Source organism: Nelusetta ayraudi, unplaced genomic scaffold (assembly GCF_046127955.1).
Source record: "Nelusetta ayraudi isolate G7.1 ecotype Tasmania unplaced genomic scaffold, CSIRO-AGI_Nayr_v1 ptg000027l, whole genome shotgun sequence".
Taxonomy (NCBI): domain Eukaryota; kingdom Metazoa; phylum Chordata; class Actinopteri; order Tetraodontiformes; family Monacanthidae; genus Nelusetta; species Nelusetta ayraudi.
The window spans coordinates 2,314,684-2,342,426 of NW_027466077.1; the positions used below are offsets into that span (position 1 = coordinate 2,314,684).

Sequence of the window (27,743 nt, forward strand, 5' to 3'; positions counted from 1 at the left end):
TTTATCAAAGTTTATCAGTACAAATAGAGCCAGAGGCTTAGAAGGAAAAAAAAAAAAAATCAAGATTCAATGTCAAATACATAATCCTTAAAACTTAATCTGGCTATACATTTTTAATGCTGGTTGCAGATTTTTCCAAACGCTCCATCTACATGCTGGTGGATTGCAGGAAGGAAAAAAAAAAACATATGCACTAAACATACACCAAAAGAGAAACCATTAAAGCCATCCATTAGCCGAAATAATTTACGTTTATATTAAGGCTGCAGTGTCCATTTAAGGCTTAACAAAGGTAAAAATGTGCAATATTCAAAACTTACGAAATACGTTACAGCATAGACTGCCCAGACAAAAGCAACTCAGGTGCACAGTTACCTTATATCAATGACACAGCAGAATGCAAAGGCTCTCACAGTGCATGCAAACACATAGGAACAAGTGCTCATCATTCACATTTATACCTATACAAGGACAGAATCTCCTTTACCTGTTGGCTCATTTGGTATTGATGATTCAAAATGCTCGGTCGTCACACACGCTACTTTTATTCGTAGGGGAAAAAAAAACCCATTTATTTTCTTCTTTCCTCCTCCTCCTCCTCCTCGCACAACTTGTGCTCTTAAGTGCCTACGCCTGAATGGCCGTAGTGCTTTGATCCCCACTTGTTGGAGAGGAAGTGCAGTGGAAATGTAAACTGTGCTTATGTAGATAATGCAATTCTGCAAGAGTAATGCAGCTGAGTGACACATTAATGCATTTGTTACGACCAGCGTACTCCCAATGTTACTCCCAAAAGTCATTTTAACACGGGCTGCAGCAAATGAAGCCGATATATAAAAGGAGCCCAGTGATAAGAAAGTGGTCCGCCATGATGTAAATGGGGAGGCTTCTCATTTTTGGAGCACTCACGGTGTAAATCTTTGAATAGAGTGACTGCTGGCATGTGTGTCAAGTCTACAGGTTTCAAGACACAGACGTCATGAGACATCACGCCACCCGACGCAGGATGTAGAGGATACCGATGCTATCGATGGTGACGAAGGTGGTGAAGTCGGAGGAGACGTGGATCCTCTTCAAGGCGCTTCCCGTTGGATAGAAGGTCTGCAGGGCCTCGCCTGTCTCCACGTCCCACCACTGAGTAACAGACAGGAAGATGAACATCAGAAAAAGGTCACAATCCTTTGACACAGACATCGCTCCAGCCGAGTCTTGTGGAAGGGGACAAACAGGAAGTGAAGAGGAAAACATCTAGAGGACTGATTATGAGAGGGAAAACACTGTTTAGTGAGATTTAGTGGGAACGCAGCCACGTCCAAGAATCAGTGACTTTCAGACTCATTTCAATCTCATTTTATAGCTCTATTTTTCTCTGCCAACTCTCAAACCCATACCCCCAGGCTCTCTCCATCACACGCACGCACGCAGCTTTTGCTGAATGATTCCGTTTAATCTCGGTTTAAAGTTGACATTTTACATTCAAGCTCCATCTCAATGGGATGAATCATCAAAGGAACATCAGTGCAATCATTTACAAGCGTGTGTGTGTGTGTGTGTGTGTGTGTGTGTGTGTGTGTGTGTGTGAAGACTCAACTATGACAACTCACTAAGGTTACATCAGAACGTACCTCACGTATGTAACTCATAGACCTGAATACAAAACAACATGTATTGAATCAATAGGTCGAGACTCTAGTGGTTGGTTTAATTTGCTGTAAAGAAGCGTTCGTTCTGTGTGTGTGTGTGTGTGTGTGTGTGTGTGTGTGTGTGTGTGTGTGTGTGTGTGTGTGTGTGTGTGTGTGTGGAAAAGCAGGCCAACTCCTCAGCCTCTCCACAGACGGGTGTACAGACAGAGGAGGTGGCGGCAGCAGATGTCCAGCTTACAGAGCAATCCTAGCACACACACACACACACACACACACACACACACACACACACACACACAGTCGGTATATTTACGATATAGCACAGCAGCCATTTATTTATGTTGCTCGAGGGGGGTTGACTGCTGAGGTTGTACTTCCTTCACAGAAGTCGTTATATTTTATATTATACCACACACACGGAGGGAGAGACACACGCACACATACACAAACTTATTCAGCTGGTTAACTGGCATCCTTGTCACCCTCCTTTTTTTACATGCATTATCCTGTTTGGAAGGACGATAACATTATATGAAGGGGAAAATTAATTCTGGGAAAGTTGGAAAAAAAAACACCTGGTTGGAATATTCCGGCAGGATGAAAAGGTGCCCAAATGAATGGGTTTGAGTGGGAAATCCCCAAAAGACTCATAAAAAAAAAAGCAAGGATACAGCTACACAGCCTTGAGAACACTTCCCAAGATGGTTTCAAATGAATTATTTACCAAACAATACTTTTCTTTTGAAATTGAGGTTATAATTATACAGTATACAACAGATTTTTAGGACATTTGTTTTCAAGGACACCAAAACTGACCTAGAATAAATAATGTGCCACAAAAACAATGTAGACGCCCTGTTCCAGTTTAATACATCAATTAATTACAGATTCTGCACCAGTTTGTAGGAGTTGGAAATCAGTGGAAGAACTGAAATTACATATTAAATGATTGGCACAAATTGAGACGTTAACTTAAACCCAGCGTGTGTTTTCCTTTTTTTTTTTTTTGCATCTCTGGACATGAACATCTGCTCAAAACAATTTAGTCTGATGTTTATTTCTGGTTCATGAACACAAGCATATGTGCGCAACAGCGTCACAAGCGCCAAACGATTAATCACTGTTTCTTGCGTTATTTAGCAGAATCCACTGAAAAATTGTCTTCCCCATCTGCACGAGGCCTTTGACTCACACGGTGTGAGAAACAGATGCAAAACAGCTGCACAGCGATAATTTATGTTTACAGCGATGGTACGAACATATTGTTTGTCTGGATGTGCAAGCTGACACGCAGTTAGTGATTCAAACACATGCGTCACATTGTTGCCCAACTGAAACTTTTATAATATTTGTAGAGAAATTATGAGACAAGACACTCTCACAGAATAATTTAACCCAGAGCAGCTGATGCTTAAGGTCTCACTTTACATTTACTTTTATTTGTTTTTTAAAGCAGCAATGCATGATAGTATCATTCTTTATCATTAAAAACATAGTTAGCCATGTGTTTACAGCCTCCTGCAAAACCACAGATTTTATTTATTTTATTTTGTTTGTTTAAAAAAAAATTCACTAAACTTTGTTACAAAAGAGGATTAGGGCCAGAAGAAGTAAAAAAAAATAAGACAGGAAGGAGATTTTTTTTTAAGTTTCCAATTTTGAGTTTTAAGTTGAAATTTCTTGAATAAAGTTGAAGCAAACAGGAAACGGAAAAAAAAAAAAGTGAAAATGGAAGTACTCCACAAGGGTTGTGCGCAGAGTATCAACAAGCTGTATTTACATTGACTTTAATCTCAAAATTTTGACATTAATCACAAAATGTCGACTAACAAAAAAAAAAATGTAATATATATTTTTTCTCTTCTTGTGGCCCTAATTCTCTTCCGTACTTTGTTGGACCTTCCACGCGTTTTGGAAAGGGATAAAAAAAAACAACAACATATACAGCGGGGGCAGAGACAACAGCTAAAAAACAGAGACACTGGAAAACACTGGTAAAGGGGTACATTTTGTAAAGCATGGGTCCTGAAAATGCTTCAAGGTCACAACGAAACAGAGACGATTCTCTGCACTGATACTACAAAAGCCGATGAAAAAGCGTTCTTGTGTGTGCAGAACTTTTCAAGGTTACCGAGTGATACCGGCGGCATAATATCAGCCTATTTTTAAACACCTCAATTCACCTCCACGGCCGCTTTCGTTGGCCTTGCAAAGACAAACGATTACAAAAGCGCTGGCGCAGAGGAGTTGATGGCCACGGAGCATCAGTGGGAGAGATGTGCGCAGGGATAGGAGTAAGACAGATAAGACGGAGGCGAATTCAATACGGAGGTAGTGGTGGTGGCGGGCTGCTGGGTTGAAAGGGTTGAAGAGGGTACAGGAGATCTCATCTCAGATGGGGGGGGGGGCTCTTGGTTAAAATGCTATCGCGTTGGAATTGATAAAGAGACGACGTTCGGCTGACAGAAATGAGTCTCAAGCACCAGCACTATTATTATCATACGCAAACACACGCACACACACACAACTCACACACAGACTGACACAAAGGTGCAGAGAATGTGAAAAAGCACAACAATCTCCACGACAAACACGAGCGACAGATGAATGACGAAAGGCTGCGAAGGAATGGGGGGGGGGGGGAAACAACAACAAGAGCGCGCTGCTCCGACTGCTTATAAAAAAAGGATTAGCGCAGACACGCGAGACATGGGAGGAAGAGAGCTGGCGTGAAATGAATGTTTTAAAAGACGGTCGCTGGCTCAGCTGAAGGAGACGTGGGGACTCAAAAGTGTGAGGATGATGTCAGAATGGAGAGATTTTCAACACGGACGGGGCCTTAAAAACCACCACCACAGCGATTTATTTAAAAGCCAGGGACAAAGAGACCGGACTGGATTATATGCACGTTTTTGTTTTTTTTTTGTATTTGTACAAGCAAGAGATTGATATGAGATGAATTCTCACAGTGCAGAAAAGGTAGAGACAGAAAGGTTCTGGAGGCCGAGGGTGTGATTTAAGACGCCGCCGACAGAAAAGCGCACATTGGAGTCACAGCCGCGCAGGGAAGATGAGTCTCCTTCCATAAAGGCCTCTCGTCTCTGGAGGGAGTGACGCATTGTTGTGTGACGGTGGGAGGCGGCATCCTCCAAGCAGATGGCTGATGTGCTGATACAGTCGCCACTGTGGTGGGGCCGCTGATTTATGAGCGAGTTAGTGGTGCGCCAAGACACTAAATGACCGAACAGTTTGTGTGCACGTCTCTCCGCTGAGGACAAGAACCACCATTTCCTGCTCTGCGGAGGTGTTTTTTTTTTTGTGAGTATTTGTATGACAATTTTTTTCCACCCCCTTATCTTTATGGAGGCCAGAAGTATTACAAACGACATCCAGCGTCCAGGTCCTCGCCTCCCTTTGACGCTGCAGCCGCTGAAATGAACACCACTGACTTATGACAACAGGATGCTGCTGAGCGAATACTAATGTGAAGAGAAACCAAAGGAAAGGACATTCTTTTCATTACGCATGCCTTCCTGATGGACCAGTACCAGATGATTTTTTTTTTTATCATTATCATTATTATTATTTTTGGCCAAAAATTAGTTGTTTCTGAGGGCATAAATACAGCAGAAACTCAGCAGAAAAAAATTAAGGTGAAATCTTGATTATTCTTTTTTTAGATGACATAACGTTGAAATTTTGCTTTAAGAATGCTTGCAAGTTTAAGGTGCCACAGTAAATAAATAAAGAAGTAAAAAAGATGAGGAAAAATGAAAGTTGAAAGCAACCAACGGGGGACCTCTAAATATAACACAAAGCCGGCAGATGAAAACAACATAAAAGGGACAATAGAAAACACCAAAATAGCGACAAACCGCCCGACGGTTGCGCGACGGATCGCATCGGGGGACGTATCAGGCAGAGACAATGACTGTGTCGTTGGGCAAAGACGTAGAAAGTCAAGTACTATTTTATTACCATAAAACACAAACCTCATCCTCCATCCTGTCACTCATCCCACGTGCAACAGCTTGTTTCCTGCATCCTACAGAGCATCCTGGGCGTATAGAATTCTCCCAGGCGGCAGCATTATAAATATATTCATATAATACAAAAGACGCTGACATCAGAGAGAGATTTCTCCTTATGCATGCAGATGCAGGGAATGAAATCACAGCAATTCACCCTCCTGTCACTCCATTTTCCTGCGTCTCTGCTAAAACCTAGACAGAGAGGTATTGCCGCTTCACATCGGCAGGGCAGCGGTTTTGTACTCCTTCTTGTACACCTGCCCTCCAAATAACGACCAGGAATAAACGGTTTATCACTGTGCCACATGTACATGGCATCCACTAGCAGCTACAAAGCAAACCGTCTTTTTAAGTGTTGGTGGGAACTATAAAGTTTGCGTTTGGCTAAAGTCCTCTATGATATACACAAGCTGAGGAGGGATTTGATTGTCAATTGGATACAGATTTCATCAGTCCATGACATAAAGTTAATGGCTCAGTTCATAAGGTTTACTCGCATCTAATCGTAAGAAAGCAAGCAAGTTCTGGGCCTTTATATTGGGGGTGCACCGATATCAGAATTGGCTATCGGTATTGTGAAATACGTGCCGATACCATGACACTGATACCAGTTTTGTTAAATTTGTGTACTGTAGTAGAAATTGTGACAGTCACCCATGTTCTAGAAAAATATGGCGAGAAATGTTGTTCATCTAACATAACATCTGTGGAAAAGTAAAATAAAAAATCAAAGCATGTGTAATTGGCCTTATTAGGTACTCAGTATCGGTGTCAGCGAGTACTGAAATGGAAGTACCCGTGTAAAAAAAGTGGTATCGGCTCATCTCTACTTTATATTAGTGACAACAAATGTTTAAATTTTGTGGCTTTATCGAACTCAAATCATCCATCTTTGTCTGTTTTTGTGTAACGTATCACGTCAGAGACACCTAAAAGTAGCTACAGTCGTAAAATAATGATGTGGGCGAATCAGCCGACAAAGTGGTCATTTTACTGGTCAAGAAAAGAAAAAACTGTTGCGAGACTAATAAGCCAAAATGAGAAGTAGAGAGGGAGAGAGGGAGAGAGAGAGGGAGTGAGGGCGAGAGGGAGAGAGAGAGGGAGCGAGGGCGAGAGAGAGAGAGGGAGAGAGGGAGAGAGAGAGGAGCGCCGGCACACATCACCTGATGACAGAGTTAACAAAAAGCCCCCCGACAGAAAAATGGCGCCTTATCTTCACCGCCACACCATTCTGCGTGTTCAGATAAGCCTCCCTCTCACTTCCACGCTCACACGCACTCTGGGGATATTAAAAAAAAAAAAAAAAACATGTGGGGAAGCCAGGAATGTGAGTAACCCTGATTCACTTTAACCAAGAGCGTACGAGCGCCAAATCTGCTCTGACAGGCCCCTCAGTGCCGGGCCAAACCCGCCGACTCCAGGAGCTAAATAGGTCTGCCTATTCAGGACACCTGAGGGAGAACGTCAGCGGTGCTTACACAACACAAATACCTGTACGCGTGTGGGTGTGTGTGGGCGTGTGTGTGAGTGTGTGGGTGTGTGTGTTCCTGCCAGGGCTGTGGTGAGGCTCTGGTATGCCTCCTCTTAAAATTGTGAAGGGAAAAGTAATTCATCTCTGTCTTGCGTAAATAGACTCAAAAACTCTAATCCAGGAGGGAATAAGTGAAGTTTTGACGCTTTGTAGGAAACTACAAAGACTCGGCGGCCAGCGGGGAGCATCCCAACTGATGGAGGCAGAAGGGAGGAGGATGAAATGAAAAACAATAACAGGGAGAGGGGAAACCAGCTGGAGTTGATTCAGGCGATTTTTGTAAGGCCACCTTCACTTCAGTGATGGAGAGAAAACGTGTGAGAGCAGACCACGGCTGAATAATTCATCCGTGGTCCTGCCCACTAAAATATTGATGCTTAGACAATCCTCCACTCCCCTTTTTCCTCAGACATACATCCTCCAGTAATTTCTCCCCCCCCCCCGCTTCTCTCAGCAGGTCATTTGTTACCTGTGGCTCCATTTCCGGTCGAGATAAGACCAGGAGGAATGTGCAAGAGTGAGGAAGCACATAGGAAGAGGAAGAGGAGAGAGCAGGAGCAGAGGGAACGACGATCCACGAAAAGAGTAGAAGAGAATAAAGAGGAGTCGAAAACAAAGAGGTCGAAAAGGAGGGGCCGGAGGGGAGCGGGGGAGCCGGACTGGCTCAGCTTAGCGGGAAAACTGGGATTTGCGAGTCTGTTCCCACTCAGTAGCTGCGTTCCCATGACAGTTTTTCGCAAAATAAAAGCGATATTTCAAAAATGTTGACAAAATTGGATGGTGTGAAGCACATAAGCTGTAATTCTCTAAAAAGATTTTTACAAGAATTAGGTTTGCTTTTGTTTGTTTGTTTGTTTGTTTGCTGTCAAGAATGGTTGTGATATTTTCTCTTTTTACTTGTAAAAAATATTCCGTCTCCTCCTCCGTCCCAACATAATGCAACATTTTCACTGGACGTCACATCCGCTGACATGTGAATGCGAATAAAGTGACACTTTTGCAATATACCTCTATATCGATAAAACCACCTCATGAGAGAGTCTTCTAGAGTCTTCCAGAACCAGAGTACTTACAAATGTGAGAATCATAAAATCTATAATAACACCTAAATTTGAGTGCATTTCCTACATCGGCATAGCATCGGCAGCCCCCAGCACACTAACCGCTGATCTGCCAGTCTCGTCTCGGGACGATTCGCCCACACAAAAGGTCCGCCTTCTCCAACCATAGAAACAATTAACCCCGGCTAAATGAGTGACGCCGGGGAAACGACTGCCTCAGAATGCGGGAGCGATGAATAATTCACCCGGCCGTGTTTACACCCGCAGCCCGACAACCAGCAGAAGCGAGAGGAAAAAAACCAAGACGCGTTCACTCCCAAGTTTGACTCTTTCAAAGTTGCTCACTTGCCCGCTTTGTCTCGTGCACACGCCCAAAGACGGCAAAAAGAAGACTTATTGATCGCGTATTTACAAACATTTTTCCCGCCGCTGTGATCAGCGCACGAGCACCGTGACACCACAAATCTCTCAGAATGTGGAATTTTGAGAAAAGAAGGCTGAAAAAGCGGCTTTGTTGGGAGCAGTTTCACATCTGAGGAGCGGGTGGAGGTATTTTTAGAGGCAGGTCTGCCGCCACGCTGGAGCAGCGCTGCGGGAAGCCTACTTCTCAAACAGCACGGCGGCGAGCGAAAAAAGGCGCTGAATGAAATCAAAGCGCTTGAACGGCGCCTCAACCGACACGGCCGCGCTGCTGCGGGGCCTCATTCGCATTCAAGGCCTCTCAGCGGCGCGGCACGGCTATTTCCACCTCAGAATCAAATGTGAGGGGGCAATCAAAGCTAAAGTCAAGGGTGGCGACTCGCCAGTAAACCGACACGCAACGGCGCAGAGCGGCTGAGAGAACGTGCATTTCTGTCTGTTGCCGCAGAAATGCGCAGGGATTGATGTATGTAATGGCGCTGCTGGCTGTGAGAAATGAAAGTTTAATGAGCCTGATGAGAGGCGTCACTCAGGGCTTTTTTCATCACATCACTCTTGCACAAAGCGGCAGCAAAAATGTTGCACTGCGCAGAGGGAGAAACAAGAAAAATCTTTCTTGTTGCTTTGAGAACTGAAAGCTCAAGGATCTATTAATGAATCATTGAAGAGTCATCTCGTGTTTAAAAATAAAAGGGACAACTGCGCCATTTTCTGCATCGGGAATGTGTCAAAAGCGTCATTTGGCTATTTCTAATGCAAATCACAAACTTATTTATTTTTTCCTCCAAGCTTACTTACAATATTGCGGCAAACTAAGCTATTGCCCAAAGCTGCAGTTTGCATAGCTGAGTTGTAATTTAGTCAAAATGCGACTGGGCACAGTTCCTGACAGTTGCCAGAGACAATTCTCTGAGCTGCAATCAGTTTTCCACACAAAGAGTGAGAGATGTGGCTGTGTAGCGAGCGGAAATCGGCGAGGTGTTAAGAATTTTAAAACTTGGCTCCTAGTGGTGAGAACAGACACCTGAGGAATGATTTGCAGGTAGACTTTGTTCACTGAACGCTGGAGACATATAGCATTGTTAGGAAACATCTGGAATGTGAATTTGACATACAGAGCAAGCATTAAATGTGAATCTAGCCGCATTTCCATTACTCCTAGAATTGCGCAAAATCTAAATATGGCAATAGAAAATTGGTCATGGAAACACCTGAACTTGGAAAAACCTCTCAAATATGGCTCAAAGGTTTTGACGCTCTCATGAGGTGCTTTTTCAGACGTATCCATATAGAGGTATATCGCCAAAGTGCGCTTCACACCATTCAGTGGAAACACCTGCAAATCGCAATTGTACTTTGTCGAAATTTCAGAAAAATCGATTTTATTTTGCAAACAACTGTAATGGAAACACAGAACCTGACGCATCTTTGAGGTTTAAGGGTGTCCGCACCAAAACAAGCTTACTTTTGCTTCTCTATTAGCGTATTTTAAATCGCCAGAGGTCTCTTATTTCTGATGCAACAGTGTATTTTAAGCCGACTCTGCGGGCTTGGCGGCAACCAATTTGATTGTCATTTGAACAAAAATCAATGCATATGTAACAAGTCACAGTGCGGATGTCTTGTGAGGCTTGAAAAGACCTCAGACCGAGGCCGATGGGGTCACCGTGACTCTCGGCTCGGAGAGGCCTAATGAGCGCTGCTCGGGCTGACTGATGTGTGTCCCTGAGAGAAATCACACAGGCCTTAGCCGTTCGAGGGCTGGGGCGTGGAAAAAAACAACTGGAGACACATTTACTGATGGCTCGGTCAATCTCATTATGCAAGAATCCTGAACGCTCGAAAGCCCATCCATCCTTTGAGGAGGTGACCGCTTTATCCACTCCATCCTTTTCGCTCAGCCCTGAACCGCAGCGGCAAAAGGACTCTTTGTCACGGGCAGCTTCTTCATCCATCAGACGTCTCCCGAGAGAGAGAGAGAGAGTGAGAGTGAGAGTGAGAGTGAGAGAGAGAGAGAGAGAGAGAGAGAGAGAGAGAGAGAGAGAGAGAGAGAGAAGGCCATAGCCGCTGCTGCTCCTTTATTCCACCGCGTCTCTGAATGCAACCCTGCTCTTTAAGTTCACTTGATGCAGGGGCCTCATTCGGGGCGCTCCCACTGATGAGCTCACGCGTCTAAAACAAAAGGATCCGTAGTTTGGCCCGTCCGTGCCTGGTGTATATCACCAGGCAAGGCAGTAGCTGCGTTTCGCAAAATAAAAATGATACTTCTAAAATTTCAACAAAGTACAATTGCGATTTGCAGGTGTTTCCATTGAATGGTGTGAAGCGCATAAGCTGGAATTCTGATAAAATCTTGACCAGCCATATTTGAGAGGTTTTTCCAAGTTTAGGTGTCTCCATTACTAGTTTTTTAATGCGATATTTAAGTTTTGCGCAATTCTTGCCGTAATGGAAATGCAGCTATTGAGTGCTAGCTTCCCCCCAGGAAGGGAGTGGTTTACAACATGAGGTCACCCAAGTGTACAGGAAGAAATTGACAGCAGGAGTAAAGGGGGAAAGAATACAAATGGAAAGGTGTGAAAGAGGGAGATATGATTAGAGCGGGACGCCAGGAGCTCTGTTGGGTCTGTCCAGAGAGGGAACAGAGAAATGAAAGCAGGAAGAGAGGAACAAGGTGAGATAAGGTGAAATTGAGTTTCTCCTTTTCTCTTCCATCACCACCGTCGTTGATAAGTGATGTTTGACAAACACCGGTGGCAGGGGACGGCTGCCTTCTAAAACGCTTCCATCCTTCTGGGGATACGCCCTTTGGAGTCGTGTGTGAGTGTGTGTGTGTGTGTGTGTGTGTGTGTGTGTGTGTGTGTGTGTGTGTGTGTGTGTGCGCACGCACGAGTGTGTGCCCCAAATGTCAGCCTGTGAACATGTGGGAGTGTTGGAGAGGAACAGGAACAGAAGAAGTAATTATGTGTTGCTGTGATTGTGCAGCTCTATCGCTGCAGGCGTCCACATCCACAGCTGGTTCCATCGTGAACAGAGTTGTTCAAGTACGAGCCATGACCAGTAGAGGGCACACCGCAGGAGTCACGAGTGTGCCTTCGGTATTGAAACAATACACAGCACTTGAAAAGTCAGTTGTCCATGCTCAATTAAAAGGTGGGAAATAAAAAGTAGAAATGAGAGAAGCTTTTATCCGGATGTTTTTCTCTTTGCATTGTTGCATTTTCAATGTCAAAATGAATTTCATTGCATATTCATCTGCAGTCTTTCCTTGAACGTTCATCAATGGGATGATTAAAAAAAAAGATAGAAAGAAATGGCCAGGAGAGTTGTGGATTTTGTTTTAAATGGCTTTAAACAACTTGGTGTGAATTATTCTGGGATGCCAGGGTTTTGTTTTTGTGTGTCGGTGCAGGTGAGCCTTTTCACACCCATCGCCTGAGACACACTGGGTCATCGCCTGTGTGTGTGTGTGTGTGTGTGTGTGTGTGTGTGTGTGTGTGTGTGTGAGAGAGAGAGAGAGAGAGAGAGAGAGAGAGAGAGAGGGAGAGAGGGAGAGAGGGAGAGCGAGTCAAGGCCTGGTGTGACACAGGTACAGGGTTTTAATGAAGCAGGACTTGGAGCAGAAAGAAGAAGGAGTGATGGGACTCGGTAGTTGGTGTCAGGACTTTCCCTTGAACTGCCAAAATGGAGCTTCTTTGTTTGGTTTACTCGGCCAGGTGTTTTTGTTACAACCAGAGACACAGCTGTGTCCCGATTTGGGACACAGGTGTCCTGATTGTTCTTTTCTCGCCATTGTTTTCCACCAAACCTGTCTCTCGTGCAGGTGCGGGTATTTAAGCCCTTAACGCATCGTGCTCAGTTTTGTCTGATCATCAGTTCATGTGCTGTACACTGCTCTGAGAAGAAAGCCTTCGAGAAGTGGGTTTTTTGAGAGACTATCGTCTTAAGTGTGGTCTAGTTTTGATTTTTTTCCCCCTGAAACTCCTACTACTAGCTGGGTTCACATGGATATTACAAATATAACCAGGTTAGAACTGGTTAAAATAAAACATATAAATCAGAATAAACAGGCCAAACCCAAAACTAATTTTATTGGATTTCAGGTCACATGTTAAAAGTTGACCTGAAATCTCTCATTTGTAAGGATTTCAATGAGAACAAACAAGAGTGTGTCTACTACTGTTTTCCTTTTCTTTACTCTTCAACCTGATCTGCTCGTGCTTCCTGATCTGAGTCCTGACAGCATTGGACTGGACTGAACAATTGCACAAACACACTATACAGCTGCTTGCAGGCATGCATGATGACACATTTACTACCAAATGCGCCAAAACGAGCCCATCATTTTTTTTTTTGATTAATGAAAAGCTATAAAAGCTATATATATATGTATATATATATATATATATATATATATATGTATATATACATATATATATATATATATATATATATATATATATATATATATATATATATATATATATATATACATATATATATATATAAAAAGAGAGAGAGACTCATTAAAGCAGTTACCCACTCACACCAGGAGACTGGATCAACACATAAACACGAATAAAATGCCCTGCTGCTTTTAATTACACTCTCAACCACTCAGTCAGGCACGCGTAGAGGGTGGGAGCGATAACGTGCGGTGAGGAGACAGGATCAGACACAAGGAGGAAACAGGACGCCGAGGAGATGATCAAGGCACGAGTAGTGACAGAGAGAGTGGTGGAGATAAGCGGCGAGACAAACAAGGAAGAAAACATCGTCGCAGACAATCGCAAAGAGGCAACAATATGGAGCCCCGACACTACAAGAGGCGCGTTGCCTCGCGCCAACCCATCAGGAGAAAGAGAACCGCGGGAGACATCACCCACTGTCACCGTCTCCCGCTCTCATCCAGCCAGTAACAACAATCATCCTGTTCAGTGGCGTGGAGCAGACACACTGAGTCATTCTGCTACGGGAATGAAGCTTCTGATGCTTAGTGCTGAGATCAGAGTGGATGCGATCGCTACGAATTGTCCAATGAATCACATCTCAATGGGGAAGAAAAAAACTGAATCAAACACACTGCTCTACTGGGCCCTGCTAATTTCAGTATATTTATGTATAACCTTTACCAATGCAGGGATTCTGTCACAGCGACGGCAGTGTTTGCATACTTAATACATATACATATATATATATATATATATATATATATATATATATATATGGTATATACACTGTGGAGTGTGTTGCTGAGATCGCCTCTGAGCAGTGCACATTCAAGGAATTTGAGCAGATTTAGATCTTAATCGATGCAATTACACCAACAGTTTCTTTTTAAAAGGGCCGTGTTCAGTAAGAAGATTATCCAGAATTAATCTCATCTTTTGGGCATTTACGAGTGGCTAAGAATTGGATTTGCTACAGTCATTCAAATACTTTTTTTTGTGGTCTTTCTGTATAAGAGACAACTGAAATAGTTGGTCACTGTAACCGGCTCTATTTGTTTTGTTTGTTTGTTTGTTTATTCTGTAATGCTAATGAAGAAAATATTTTCTGGCGACATCTGGCCAAAATATTTAGATGGGGGGGGGGGGGGTAACTAATTGTGTAAGGTCGTTTCACTCGAGTCTGAGTCACTATTTTAGTATTTCAGCACCGATTGAGTGTGAAGTAGAACACTTGAAGTTTTGAAAGAACCATTACAATGACAACAAGATTAAGTTCAGCAAACAACAAAAGCGCTTGCAGCTTTTCAAGGCTTTTAACTTCTTTTTTTCAAGCCAAACCTCAATATTAATCAGTCCACATCTTTGATCCAAAAACACACATTAAATCCACTGAATGAAATGAAATTTTTGCCTCACACCAGCTGATGATAAACACAGACCAAGAACTCATACAAAGTCAAGGCGAGCCAATGGCAGCCTTAATGGCAGTTTAAATATTATTTCAGTCCATTTGACTGCCGTTTATCTTGTGTGAACTCAGCCAGGGTGTCAAAGGGGTATTTTATATATTAACTTGTTTGCCATCAAGTCTGTTTAAACCATAACTTCCGAGCCTAATTGGCAAGTTTCCACTTCAAGACATTTGCTAATTGCGGAGAGCGGCGAGCACAGTGACAGGATTTGAAAAATAATCATTAAAAAAGAAAAAAAAATCAGATGATTATTTTGCTTCCTGAGTCTGAAGGCTATATTAACTGTCACAGGAGAAGCACACTCTGTCACAATAATTACCCTGACAGACAGGATGGCCTCTCGTAGCTGTCTGGACGACACGCGGGGCGATTAATCAATCAACGTTCACGACGCGGCGAGGGAGATCACCGCTGTGCGACAGGCATAATAATCCATCACTGCTCGTCACGTCCACACGCTGATCCCTCAAGTCGACTCTCCGCCTTGGCTGAAGGAGTGAACTGGACTGACGGAGCGATCCATTAGCCGCTCGTGAGCGCAATTAAGACCGCCGCCGCGATGTCTGGAAGACGGAGATGATGAGCGCGGCGTTGGTAGATTGAACCATGCGGGGACCCGTCTAGGAAAGTTTACTAATCAACAAATCAACGGGCTCATTAGTAACTTCCAACCACAGGAAAGGACAAATCGGTTTCCAAACACAAGACAATTGATCATGAATTGAATTGAACATGCAACACGGCTCACAAGGGGATTTCAGAATTATACAGTGGTGATATATTTTTATGTTTTGTATGTTATGATAAGTCATACCAGCCCAGGACAACAACGAGTTAACAAGTTCAAACAGGTGCCATCAATACAGGTAACGAGTGGAGGATGAAAGAGCTTCTTAATGAAGAAGTAACAGGTCTGTGAGGACCAGAATTCTTGCTTGCTTGTAGGTTCTAAATTCTTATTTTCTGGCCCATTATACAAATACATTCTTTGACAATCATACAATGCGATTTCTTGGATGTTTTTTTTTACCTTCTGTCTCTCACAGTTGAAGTGTACCTATGATGAACATGACAGACATCTCTCATCTTTTTAAGTGGGACAACTTGCAGTATAGGTGACTGCCAAATACTTCACCCCACTGTCCCACTGTACATACATTTGTGCAGAGATAATGTCCTCCCAAACAGAAAAATGAAACACTGGAATGTTGCCAAAGGATGGAAGGTGTTTTTTCTTTTGCTTTTTCTTTAATACATTTCCCCATGGGCTCGCTTGTTAGCTTTATAGTGATTCAAGCGTGACCTTAACGCTCCGTACTGTCAGAGTGGCCGTTAATTCAAACCTTTAAGTCGCTCCTCTCCCTTATGATGTCATGTTACTGCGCCTGGTGTTCCTTCCAGCACCTCGTGTTTCTTTTTAATGGCCCACAGAGGGTTTTTATTCTGCCCTTTTCAACTGCATGAGCTGCATGTACCGTCAGAAAAATACATTATGGGCTCTGACAGCCGAGATTTCCACTAAAAAGTTTCTCAAGGTGTAAAAACACAGAAAAGGGACAGGAAAATTTACATTTGTGGCCCTCATTAGGTTTGAAATTATGATGATTTTTTTTGGGCCATTTGAGGGTTGTTGTTTTATTTTGTTTTGTAAAAGAAAAAAAAAAAGAAAAAAAGAAAAAAAGAAAAAAGACCTTCAACAGTAAAATTTCTACTCTACCCACACATAAAGGTGTACACAAAGGGACACACACATACACAGCCTCAGGAGTAATCGGAGATATAAAGCCTCATCGATCTGGGCGCTCTCCCTCAAGGATTACATCATTGCCCGGCAAATAGCCAATCAGAGTGCAGCTGAGGCTGGCCGCTCTGTGACCCAAGTGCAAGAAAATGCAATAACACAGATCTCTCTCTCCCTCTCTCTCTCTCACACACACACACACACACACACCCACACACAAAATCAGCAATTCTCATCACGTCCCAGAGCAGTATCACCCTCTCAGGTATCGAGTGTGTTTAATGTAAACCTGCACTGCTGCCGTGCATGCTGGAGGCATTCTTTATAAATATTCTGGCATGAAAAAATAAATAAAAAAATTGTCAGCCCCAAATGAATTCACAGCGCGTTGACATACCTTGACGTAGCCGCCGGTGGAGACCAGAAGACGGTTGTCTTTGGAGAAGTGCAGGTCGCTCAGCCAGCCTCCGTGGAGCGAGTCCATACCGTCTTTACCCTCGCGGGAGCAAATCTTCAGCAGGGAGCCGTCCTTGGTGCTCCAGAGCTGCAAAACATCGCCAGAACCATCCGTGATGTCGTGAAAATATCCCAAATCTCATGGCAGCTGGATCGCTCGAATCTCACCGTTGACATCTGCCTCATCCATCTTGCCAACCTCCAACATGCAGCATTTTTCAATTTCTAAACTGCATTTGGCCCGCGAGCACTGACAGTCAAGGCTAGTCTCTGGCCTCAGACGTGGAGGAGTTTCAATACCACCATGATGCAATACGTGTTTACAATTTCAACACGACCCCCAACCTTAATAGACTTAAAATGACTGAAACCGGATAACCAGATGGGGGAGGGAAACAGTTATTGATCCACAAGCAGACTGAAGTGACGGCTGGCGACTTTGCCATCGCTAATTCACCGCGTCACGGTGATACGCAGCTGTTATGCAACTGTTCACATGTCTGTCTGACAATGACACATCACACGTACGGCTATATTTAACACTTGGCATGCCATTGTGCGGAATGACTCACATTTGTTGCCATAGAAACTGGAGATTTCAGCGCGGTTTATGTAATTGAGGCTGATGGATTTGACCACTTTTGGATAATGGAGCAGCAGAGCAGCTCCGAGGCCACCAGAGGCCATTAACCCCTCGGCTGGCTGGCTGACACTCTGTTTGCCCGCCGCAGACTGTGCAGCGCCGCCTGAACTCCTCCCCGCCATCACACTCGTCGGGAATTTTTGTTTATGCGTGTGCGTGTTTTGTGAGGACAGGCACTCCAAGTCCTCAGAGAACCAATTTGGGCGGCCCTAGTCCTCATCCTCGCCTCCTGCTGTCAAGACGTCTCCTCCTCTTCCTGCTTCCCTTTGCACGAGCTGCGCCCTCCGATGGCTCCCCGCCCGCCTCCATCTGAGAAGGAGCGACGCCTCCTTCCTTTCATCGCCCCGCCGCGGCCGCGCACAGCAGCAATCACGGCGCATTAGTAAACACATTATCCAAACGAGTGACGAGCCGTAATTATGACGTGATAAGGCTGACTGTTGTAACTCTGCCTTTTTGAAAATTATGAAGACAGAGAATGAGATTATAACCCTCTCATACCGCTAATATGATTTCATTTGCCAGTAACCACGAGGAAGAGATCACCTTTCTGTTCCCTTCCTGACATGTGGATGTTCCAGTTTTAGCAAAAAGCCAAAATATTTATTTATATATTTACCTGCTGTTTAAAAAGTTGTAAAGATAAAAAAAAAAAAAAAAAGAAATTGCATAGGAAGATGTGTCCAAACTTTTGACTGGTAGTGAAGACGAGCACATGCTTCCATCGATAACCCACCCGAATCTCTCCGTTGTCGTCTCCGGTTGCGAGGCGCCGGCTGTCCCAGGAGAAACGGCAGCTTCGGACACATTCCTGGTGGCCAGCGAGCGTGTGGAGACACTGCCAGGACTCACTGTTCCACATCTAGAAGCAGGAACAACAGTGTCAGTTTAATCAATGGAACAAAGCCTCATATTTGAAAGTGTGACGTGTGGTGGATGTAAACGCAATCAGCTAATGAATCAGATGCAGAGCGAACGAGGCACCGCCGCAGAGTCTGTAATGAGCGCCTTCTCACTTTCTGCCATTGCTCCCTCTCGCTTTGTTTGCTTCTGCATTATTTAAGCTGTCTCTCAGCCGTTGTTGTCTCTATTTTCCTCCCTTCTCTTCCTTCCTCACCCCGCTTGCAACCTCCCGCTGCACAGAAAATAACACGGCTCATAATTAGAGCCCCTTCATTTGGCAGCCGGCTGACTATGTCTGAGCACAAAGTCCCATTCATGTGAAGGTCAGGGGAAAAAGTGGGATAAAGGGAAAAGCAGTGAGGGGGACAGAAGGAGCGAGAATCCTCTTTTTTCCCCTCTTATTATGAGAATCTCAACAAAGACGCTCATGCCTGAACTGTTTAGTTTGACCTCTAGATAAATAGAGAGCAGGGATTTTGTGCTTGTGTATATTTTCGAGCCACCAGAGCCTCCCCTCAGTCTGGGGGAGCAGGGACTATGAAACTGGCTGTTCACCAGAGCCGCAAAGCACACAGACACACACACACACACAGGCACACACACCTCAATTATCATCTATGCCAAATCCATAAAACACACATTCTGTCCCTCTACAATCCATTGACAGAAGCCAGGTTGGCACTCGACCCAGTGACTGTTCTCTCCTGTCAATGTCGACCATGTTCTGGATTCCCATGAGAAACTGGCCGCCAGTGGATCGCCGTGAATTACCTCGACAAAACCGGCATTACAGGGTGACCAATGCTTCACGAAATATAGCTGTGATCAATGGCTGCATAATAAAAAGCGAAAACGAGGTTTAAATCAAACCCTAAACACGTGCGCAGGTGTTTAAAATGTCCCACATTGTGCCAAACACTGTTCTCTGACATTGCCAGCGAAGTTGTCTGCTCTTCCTTTAGACACCAGCATGTTTTTTTCTGAGCGCGTGGATGGTCCAACAAAGCATCAGTTTTAGCTGGAAGCTAAATGGGCAGCTTTCCGGAGAACGAAAAAGACTTTTATCGATACTTAATCACATGATGCTGTTCCACTGGAGTACAGAATGAAAAAGAAAGATCAGATTAGACTGGAGATAATGGGGGAGCTTTAAGAAAAAATTGAGCTCTGATGCGACATGGAGGTATTTAGGGGTGCACGAGGTCTCAGTCCAGCTTACTGTGAACTGCACACTTGAATTTTATTTTCCCTGTGTGAGCCTGGTAGAAACATTTTCTGAAAGGTTACCAAACACATCAGCAGCCCACTGAGTCCTTCAAAGTCAGCTTAAAGTCAAGGGCAGTGATTCTGGGAAACAGCAACCACAGACAACAGGGGAGGTGGGCCACAGGTCATCCAGCCAACAGGCCGGCTGGTCCAGGAACCGCTGTCGGACTTTAATAACTGTGTAATAACTGGATGTGGGTGTAACACAATAAAAAAAAAAATAAAATAAAGGAGAGAGTTGACCGCAGCTAAAGCACCAGGCTGATCTTCAAGGGCTTTAAAGCAAGAGCAACTTTTAGCTTCAATACTCACTCACGGCTACACCATCCACGTGCACTGGCTGTAAATCATGATTTTAGAAGCGGGCTTGCAAGGACAGAGGCGCCAATGTGTAATAGGTCACGTTGCTACTGGCAGCGCAAACACAGACGTCTCACGCCAGTGAGTAAGTAGCGAACCTTCGCCGACTTGTCAGCAGAGGTGGTGGAGAAGAGGCGTCCGTCTGGCGAGACGTGGCACGACAGAATGGCTCCCTGATGAGCCTCGATGTCCTGCAGCTTCTCTCCGCTCTCCACGTCCCACAGCTGGGAGTGAAGAGAGGAAAGAGAGGCAGAGATGGTTTGATTGAAGGTGCTGTCTGTTCAGGTGTGAATGGGCACGCAGTTTGAATACGAGGCTTCACCTTGACACTCCCATCAAACGACCAGGACAGCAACTTGGTGTCGGGGGCTGAGTCACAGAGCAACAAGAAGCGTCGGACTTGTTCCTTGTGGCCCTGCAGTACCGTGCACTCACCTGACTGCCACCTCCACACCTACAGGGGGCAGCAAAGAGAACAGAGTAAGAGCAGAATATCTGCTAACATAACATATCCACTAATATCGCACATCTCTGTGAATCCTTCTTTTAAATTAAAATTCACTGCAACATGTTGATAGATATTCCAATTTGAGGATAAATCCCAAGCTCAAAAACTTTTTTTTTTAATCATTTTTATTTAGGCATTATCAAGCATGATCCTTTGGCAGTGATGCAGCACCGTTAAACAGTGAGAGATGGAGACTGGAGAATAGACAATCCACATCTCCTCTCCCTGAAAAGAGCCCATCATTGGTCCAAAGGTTACAATCCATCACCAGCTAAGGCCAGAGGCCAGTGTTATTCTGCCGTTTTACATTCCATCTGCAGCCGTGTCAACATCTAAACACCCTCGACCACTTCTCACGGAGCAAAAGTCAAACTATTGCGAATGTGAACAGCCTCAGAACACGAAGGCAGACAGTTCTGACGGGATAGGCTGCGGCAGCGTGAATATGAGGGGCTCAGAGGGGGGGGGGAGGTGATGCAGTTATCTAACAGGGGAGGAGGCACTGCGAGTCTGTCAGCAAAAAAAAAAAAAAGAAGTGATGAAGAAGGAAGTGGACGTGGAGGAGATGAGAGGGGAGGAGCGGAAAGGGGAAATGAGCAACGGAGCATGAACAGTGCAGAGTTGACGGACCATAATAGTCCCCCAAACACACACACACACACACACACACACACACACACACACACACACACACACACACGTACATACGCAATCTGGCGAGAGGGAGGAAGATAAAGAGCTACCTAGAGCCGCATGGCCGGAGGGGAAAGAGGGAGGAAGAGGAAGCAGAGGAGACAAAAGAGAGGGATGAAAAATGGAATGGACGCTCGCAGGGAGTAACAGGTAAGAGAGGTGCTTAGCGCTTTGAGCAGGGCAAGCAATTTTACTTAAAGTGAAGAATGGTGAGGGGAAGAATCGGTCAGTGGAGGGATAAAAAAAAAAATAATGGGAGCAGGTCAAAGAACGCGCCATCAATTAGGGAGAAGAAGTGGGTGGCCGTGTTGATGAATGGAAACGAGTAGAAAGCGGGACAGATGGGGGCGAAAAAGAGAATGTGCTTACTCTTATGGTGGTGTCCTCGGAGGACGTGAGCAGTGTTTGGCCGTTTTGGCTGAACTGGCAGTAGAACACTGTCCTGGTGTGTCCCAGCAGAGAGGCCAGGACCTTCCCCGTGGGCACCTCCAGAACCTAGCGGAGAAGGGGTGAAGATTAACACAATAAGATGTTGAGTGTTCATGCATACTGAGTGGCTAGCCTGCTAATTGCAATTATTCTGCAGAGATTTCTTCGAAACACAATGTGCACAACAAAGTGATGTCTACAGTTCAGAATTTAGAGTCGAGAAATTTTCAAGACAAGTGTTAAGAAGTAATAACAAAAGATTTAAAAATCCAGCGTGCTAACTGCTTAAATGTACCAGAAAGTCATGCAAGATTCACATCAGGCGTCTACACCTTTAAAATGGACGGCTACCCTCGGAAGAAAGCGTCCAGAGTCAGTTTACAAAACAAAATTTAATTAAAAAGTCTCATTTTTCATAAAGTCGGGGGTGGAGGGAGAAGGAATAACAAACACAGCTGTTTCCTGCTGCCGCAAAGCACATCAAGCAGAGCTGTGGGAGATGTCAAGCTGGAGAAGAGCTGCGGATGGTCCAGCAGCCCTGGAGACATCACTAAGAGGAGACAGAAGAGCTCTGATACCCAAACGATACAGCTTGAAGACAAAAATGTCAACATGTATCATCACTTGGGACCACTGCTGCAGAGAGAAACACTTCCGTAATGAGTTCCTGGGATTTTAAAGTTGATTTGGAATGAGTTGCCATTTTTAGGGAATTGACTCCAAAGGTCATGTGGCTTGTTGACACTGTGTATCAGCAGCTCTGCATCTGTTAGTGTTGGAAGTACACAACAAAGGCTTGTAACATATTGGATTCTCTTTCCCTTCTCCTTCCTTCTTTTCGGGTTTTAACAAGGCAATAAAATATTCACAATCTCTGCTGCAAAGGCTGAAAAGTCTGTTCAGAAGATGTCCTGAGGGCAACACGGCCGTTCTTGTCAAGAACTGAGATGCAAGTTTGAGAGGCGCGCAGGGAACGCTTTAAAAAGCTTTACACGTCGAACCCAAGGATTTGTGGCAATCAAAAAAATGCCCTGCGGTTCAACAGTGACAAACACTCACACATTTATTTATATATGAGAATTAAAAATGGCAGGCTAATGGGAACACAAAGATGAGCCTCTTTTAAAAAACAGCGCTAGAGTGAATCAGCTGTTTCTTTTTTTGTTCTTGTTGATCTTTTTTGTAGGTGTACGTGAAAACCGATAAACCATCCAGATCTCAAGTTTATTAATTCGACACAACACATATTTGCTTCCCTCCTGCCATTTTTGAGTTAAATTTAACTGCAGCAGTCCAACAACACTTCAACAACAGTTTCCGAAAAACAAGGTCAACATTCCTGAAGACTCTTATCGTCAGAAACTAAAGCTCTAGAAAGTCTGGGACTGATGCACAATATTTGTTTATCATCTTCCTCCCCATTTATTTCCTTGTGCAAAAAGCCCACGAGCAGAACTGCAACGCAGACGTTTGATGCAACACTGACACAATAACTCCACCTTGTGTCCTTTTTGGATATTACATGGAAAAATAGAATTTACAAACTACAAGGATTTTATATATATATATATGTATAAATATATATATATATATATATATATATATATATATATATATATGTATATATATATATATATATATATATATATATACATATACATGTATATAAAACAGATCTTGGAAATATATGAAGTAGGGATGCAAATTATCAGTTCAATCATTAGTTGATTGACCTTAATGATCGATTAACGATTCATTAATAGGTCGCGAATTTTCCTGAGAACCAAAATTTCACTATAGAAAATGTGTAGGGAACACATTATTTAACCCTTAAATAATGTTGAGGGTCCAATGTGACCAATTTTTACATTAGAGAACAGAAAAAAAAAAAACCTAAACACTTATCCTCTGACTTTAAGTTGACTTCTCATGGGTCACATTTCAACCTAAAAAAAAAAATTCTTGTTTAAAAGTAACTTGTTCGAGGTATACAGGTACACACCAAGCCAATTAACCAAAAATAAACAGTGTAAAAATGTTTCAGTTAATTAAGACTAATTTAATTGAATTGATTAAATTCTTAATTGACAATTAATCAATAATCGATTAATTGTTAACATCCCTAATGTGAAACAACAAAAAATGAGGAAATTTAATATTGACACAATCAAGTCTTTACCTGTACAGTTCCGTCTTCCTGGCCCAGGGCCACAGCAAACGGCTGCCTGCAGAGACACGTACACCGGATCCTGGAGGACATCTCCTCCGTCTGGAACAACACAGATCCAGTCGTGCCATCTCGCACCTGACACACATAAATGAGAATTAAAGAATTGTTGCAGCCTGACATTACTTAAACGATGCAGATGGACAACACTCAATCATGTGGTCCCTTTTTTTTTTTTTTTTTACCTGCAGTCTGTTGCAATTGTCTGCAGCTGAGACAATGATCTCCTCGTCGTTGAACAGAACATCCGAGTCTCTCTTCAGGCAGACAGCTGAGGATGTGTGCACCTTGTTGGTCTCCCATAACTACAAGAATGCATAATCACTGGTGTCACTTATTAATGTTTTGCTTTTGCGCTTTTGTGTTGCAGAAACTGCAACACAACCTCCCAGTGACAAAACCATGAGTTCACTGGACTTTCTTTTCTCTCTTCTTCTACAGAGTCCCTTAAACGATGCAATGTTTTCATCAAGACTGAAAAGGAACCTTTCTGTGCTTAAAACAGCAAAACATTCTTGTCGAATTCCTCACACAAGTCTGAATTTTGACAGGGGGGCAATAGAGTACACGCTCATTCTATTTGCACCACACAAAGTGAACGGTTCTCACCCTGATGGTCTGATCGTCAGAGCAGGAGAGCAGCTGTGAGCCATTGGGAGAAAACTGGACCCGCTGCACCCAGCTCAAGTGTCCGCTACAGTCCGCCATCTTCTTATTGCTCTCCAGGTCCCACAGCTACAAATCAACAACAAACCTTTCTTGACATATTTTCAAAAGCAATTCAATTGTCCTTCTAAACGAGCAAGATCTAAAAGTAAAAGACACACAAGGTTAATATGATAACACTACCTCTACGGCGTAGTTTGAGAAGGCGACAGCCAGCAGGTTGCTGGTGGGACAGGCCTGACAGTACTGCACCGTGCTCAGACGGTTTGTTCTGATCTCAAACAACATGTCTGAAGTCTCAACATCAAACACCTGGGACGCAAGGACAGGGGGAAAACAAGTCACAGACACAGATCAATATCCAATCCCCTCATGACAACTTTATGTCACAAAAAGGAGGATCACGATTGAATTAATTAATTAATTATGTACGTGCTGATTGCCCTCCTACCTGCTTACACCCTCCCCTTCTTCCCCCAAAAGAAATACTGACCAGCACAGCATTCCTGCCTCCACAAATGATGTGTTTGCCGTCGCCGGTCCAGGTGCTGCACTTGACAGGTACGTCTTCGTCTCCCTCTGTCAACAGGCTCCTGACGTCGATCGACTTCCACTCGTTGGCAGATGCCACTTGGAAAAGCTGTGAACACAGAGATTAAATGTGTGTATCCTCAAAACATCTAAGGTGATACACGACATCTCGAAATAAAAAGGCAGAGGGTGATTGGTCAACTGGAGGCAACTTAAAGCTTCAGTGTTGAAGGTCTCAGATTCAACTACCATGTTAGATAAGCAGAGGAAGCGGCAAATGGTACTCACCTTAACTGTACCATCGTTTGAGGACGTCGACAAATAGGTGTCATTTGGGGAGAAACAGCAGTGGTTGACTGGCTCAAAGTGGCCAAACATTGTGTTCTGGGAGGACGGCTTGTTGAGATTCCACAGCTAAATACACAGGAAGGCATAAAAGGAGGCAGACAATGTATGTAAGAAAGGAGCAATATGAATAAAAGCTTTATTTAGAAACAAAAGCTTCCACACCTTAACATTTAGGAACTTGTCATTGGAGCAGGTGGCCAGCAGGAGGCGGTGTGCCGTGTTAGTGAACTGACAGTGGTTGACTTGTTCTTCGTGTTCCTCCTCGAAGACCCTGAGCAACATGGCTCTCTCCACATTCCACACCTGAGAGATGCACAGACACAAGCAGTCCTGTAGCGGCAAGGAAAACGGGAGGAAAAACCTGGACGTTTCACGCTCACCTTGACCTTCCTGTCACTGGAGCAGGTCGCAAGCAGACGGTCATCTGGGGAGTAGGTACAGCAGAGCACCTCGTCATCATGGGCCTGGATCTCCGTCAGCTTCTCACCCGTGGTGCTTTTGAACACCTGACAGCAGAGGCACAATAACAGGGACCACAATTGTTCATCATTTATTACATAAAATTGTAATTGTGCTTGCTCAGAAGGCATCTTCATTTCCAATATGTTTTTCATGAGACGAGCTTTGCTTCAGCACCTTGAGTGTCTTGCAGGCTCCAGCGGATGCAATCTTGGTTCCATCATGGGAGAAGCAGGCAGAGTAGATGGAGCCCTGGTGGGGGTGGATCACCAGGCGGGAGAGACTCTCCACAGAGCTCTTATTCCTAACAGTTAAACAAATCACCATTACTACTTTCTATGATTGTTTTATAAGCAGTAGTTCCAATCCAGGTGGACAGACTAAAAGTGAATGCATTCATTGTATTTGTTTATGGCAGAATCTGCAGAAGAAGCACAGAAGCACACCAAGCCAATGTATTACTTGGTTTTAACTTAACTACCAGAACATTACATGGCATCACACCGACTTACAGCCAATCAAAGTACAGTTTTCCCCTTCTGCTCCGGTCCTGCGCCTGCTGCAGAGCCTGTCGGTAGACCTCTGAGGCGCGTGGCTGTGACAGGGCGAGTTGCACCACGTCAGGGAATGGCCGCTGCTCCAGCTGGTGGCCGTTCAGAGACAGGAACTCCTGGAACTGACTGCGCACGTCACTATTCTAAAGGAGGAGAAGAAGAACAGAGACCATTTTTTTAAAAAAAAACAACAACTGCATATTAAAATGCAGAATTAGTGGAAACATGAGTGGGCATTACATTTGTATTTTGAAGATCATCTTTTAATTCAAATGCACATCAATCATAATTCATCGTGACAGGACAGTGAATATTATTGTATTATTTATTCGAACAAAGATCAACATCGCTTTGTTTATTGTGCTTTAAAGGCACACTGTCTGCTGACCTCTTTGTCCAGAATGTATCCGTACTCCACATAGTCACTGATGAGATGAGCCGGGCCCATTATCTGAGCCTTGATGTTGACCCAGTCCAGAGAAAACATGAGGGAGTAGAGCTCCTTCACACAGATGGAAAACACAGTTTGAAGTTAAAAATGTGTAAATATTTGCATGTTGGTTTTCTTAAGCATGTAAGTGTGTCACCTGGGAAAGTTTGGCTTTAGCCATGTGATAGGTCAAGAATCTGATCCAATACAGGCACTCCTCATCTCCTGAGGTGGGAGGTCCTTCTCTGTAGTGCTGCTGATACTGATGCACCACCTTTGCATGCAGGCTCTGAAACAGGGACAGAGTCAGAACTAATATACGAATCGTGTATTCAGCAGCAGCATCATTTCTGCAACAAAGAGCGCACCTAATTTGTTGTATTGCACCTTTACCGACCTCGAGCTGTGTGCGATTCTGCTCCACCAGGAAGTCCAGCTGGAGGTCATGGAGGTAATACAGGAAGGGTTTGCTATGATTGTCCACAAAGAGCAAAGACTTGTTGGCAAACTCCTCCAATATGTCCTCCACCTCCTCCAGCTCCAAATCCCAGAGAATAGCCAGGATCTGGAAAAAAAAACAAAAAACAAACTTACTAGTCTTTAAGTCATTTTATGTAGTGTCAATTTTTGTGGGGTAAATAAAATCCTACCTTTGCAGGGATTTTGATGTCCTTCTCCAGTACTGTGAGGTCCTTGTAGAGTTCTCGATGCTCCTCGGGTAAGACTTCAATGCTGGCAGCCATTGCTTGGTCCAGAGCGTCGTAGTCATATGACGACGACTTTCTAATGCGCTTGAATTGCTTTTGCTGTAGCTGGCGGAGGTAGTAGCCCCAGCGGTTGGGTTTCTCTCGGAGCAGAGCTCCGATCAGGGACACAACCAGAGGGGAACCTGGGAGAAAGGCATAAAAAGTATTAATGTA

At 44.1% G+C, this 27,743-nt stretch overlaps 1 protein-coding gene across 3 annotated transcripts in view; it reads right to left on the minus strand.

Annotated features, from left to right (window-relative positions):
* Positions 1 to 592: 592 nt before the first annotated feature.
* Positions 593 to 27,743, minus strand: part of apaf1 (apoptotic peptidase activating factor 1) — a 30,224-nt gene continuing 3,073 nt past the window's right edge. Inside the window, exons 8-27 of one of the 3 annotated variants that reach the window (XM_076030083.1) lie at positions 27,474 to 27,712; positions 27,221 to 27,388; positions 26,981 to 27,112; positions 26,782 to 26,895; positions 26,352 to 26,536; positions 26,017 to 26,143; positions 25,761 to 25,886; positions 25,543 to 25,683; positions 25,321 to 25,446; positions 24,995 to 25,141; positions 24,685 to 24,813; positions 24,445 to 24,570; positions 24,021 to 24,140; positions 23,788 to 23,913; positions 21,549 to 21,674; positions 20,301 to 20,432; positions 20,077 to 20,202; positions 18,186 to 18,311; positions 16,748 to 16,894; positions 593 to 1,134 (exon numbers count right to left, since the gene is read on the minus strand). In XM_076030083.1, coding sequence (XP_075886198.1) covers positions 988 to 1,134; positions 16,748 to 16,894; positions 18,186 to 18,311; positions 20,077 to 20,202; positions 20,301 to 20,432; positions 21,549 to 21,674; positions 23,788 to 23,913; positions 24,021 to 24,140; positions 24,445 to 24,570; positions 24,685 to 24,813; positions 24,995 to 25,141; positions 25,321 to 25,446; positions 25,543 to 25,683; positions 25,761 to 25,886; positions 26,017 to 26,143; positions 26,352 to 26,536; positions 26,782 to 26,895; positions 26,981 to 27,112; positions 27,221 to 27,388; positions 27,474 to 27,712 — 2,810 coding nt within the window. In that variant the 3' untranslated portion in view covers positions 593 to 987. The other 2 variants (XM_076030084.1, XM_076030085.1) reach the window with 2 other exon arrangements.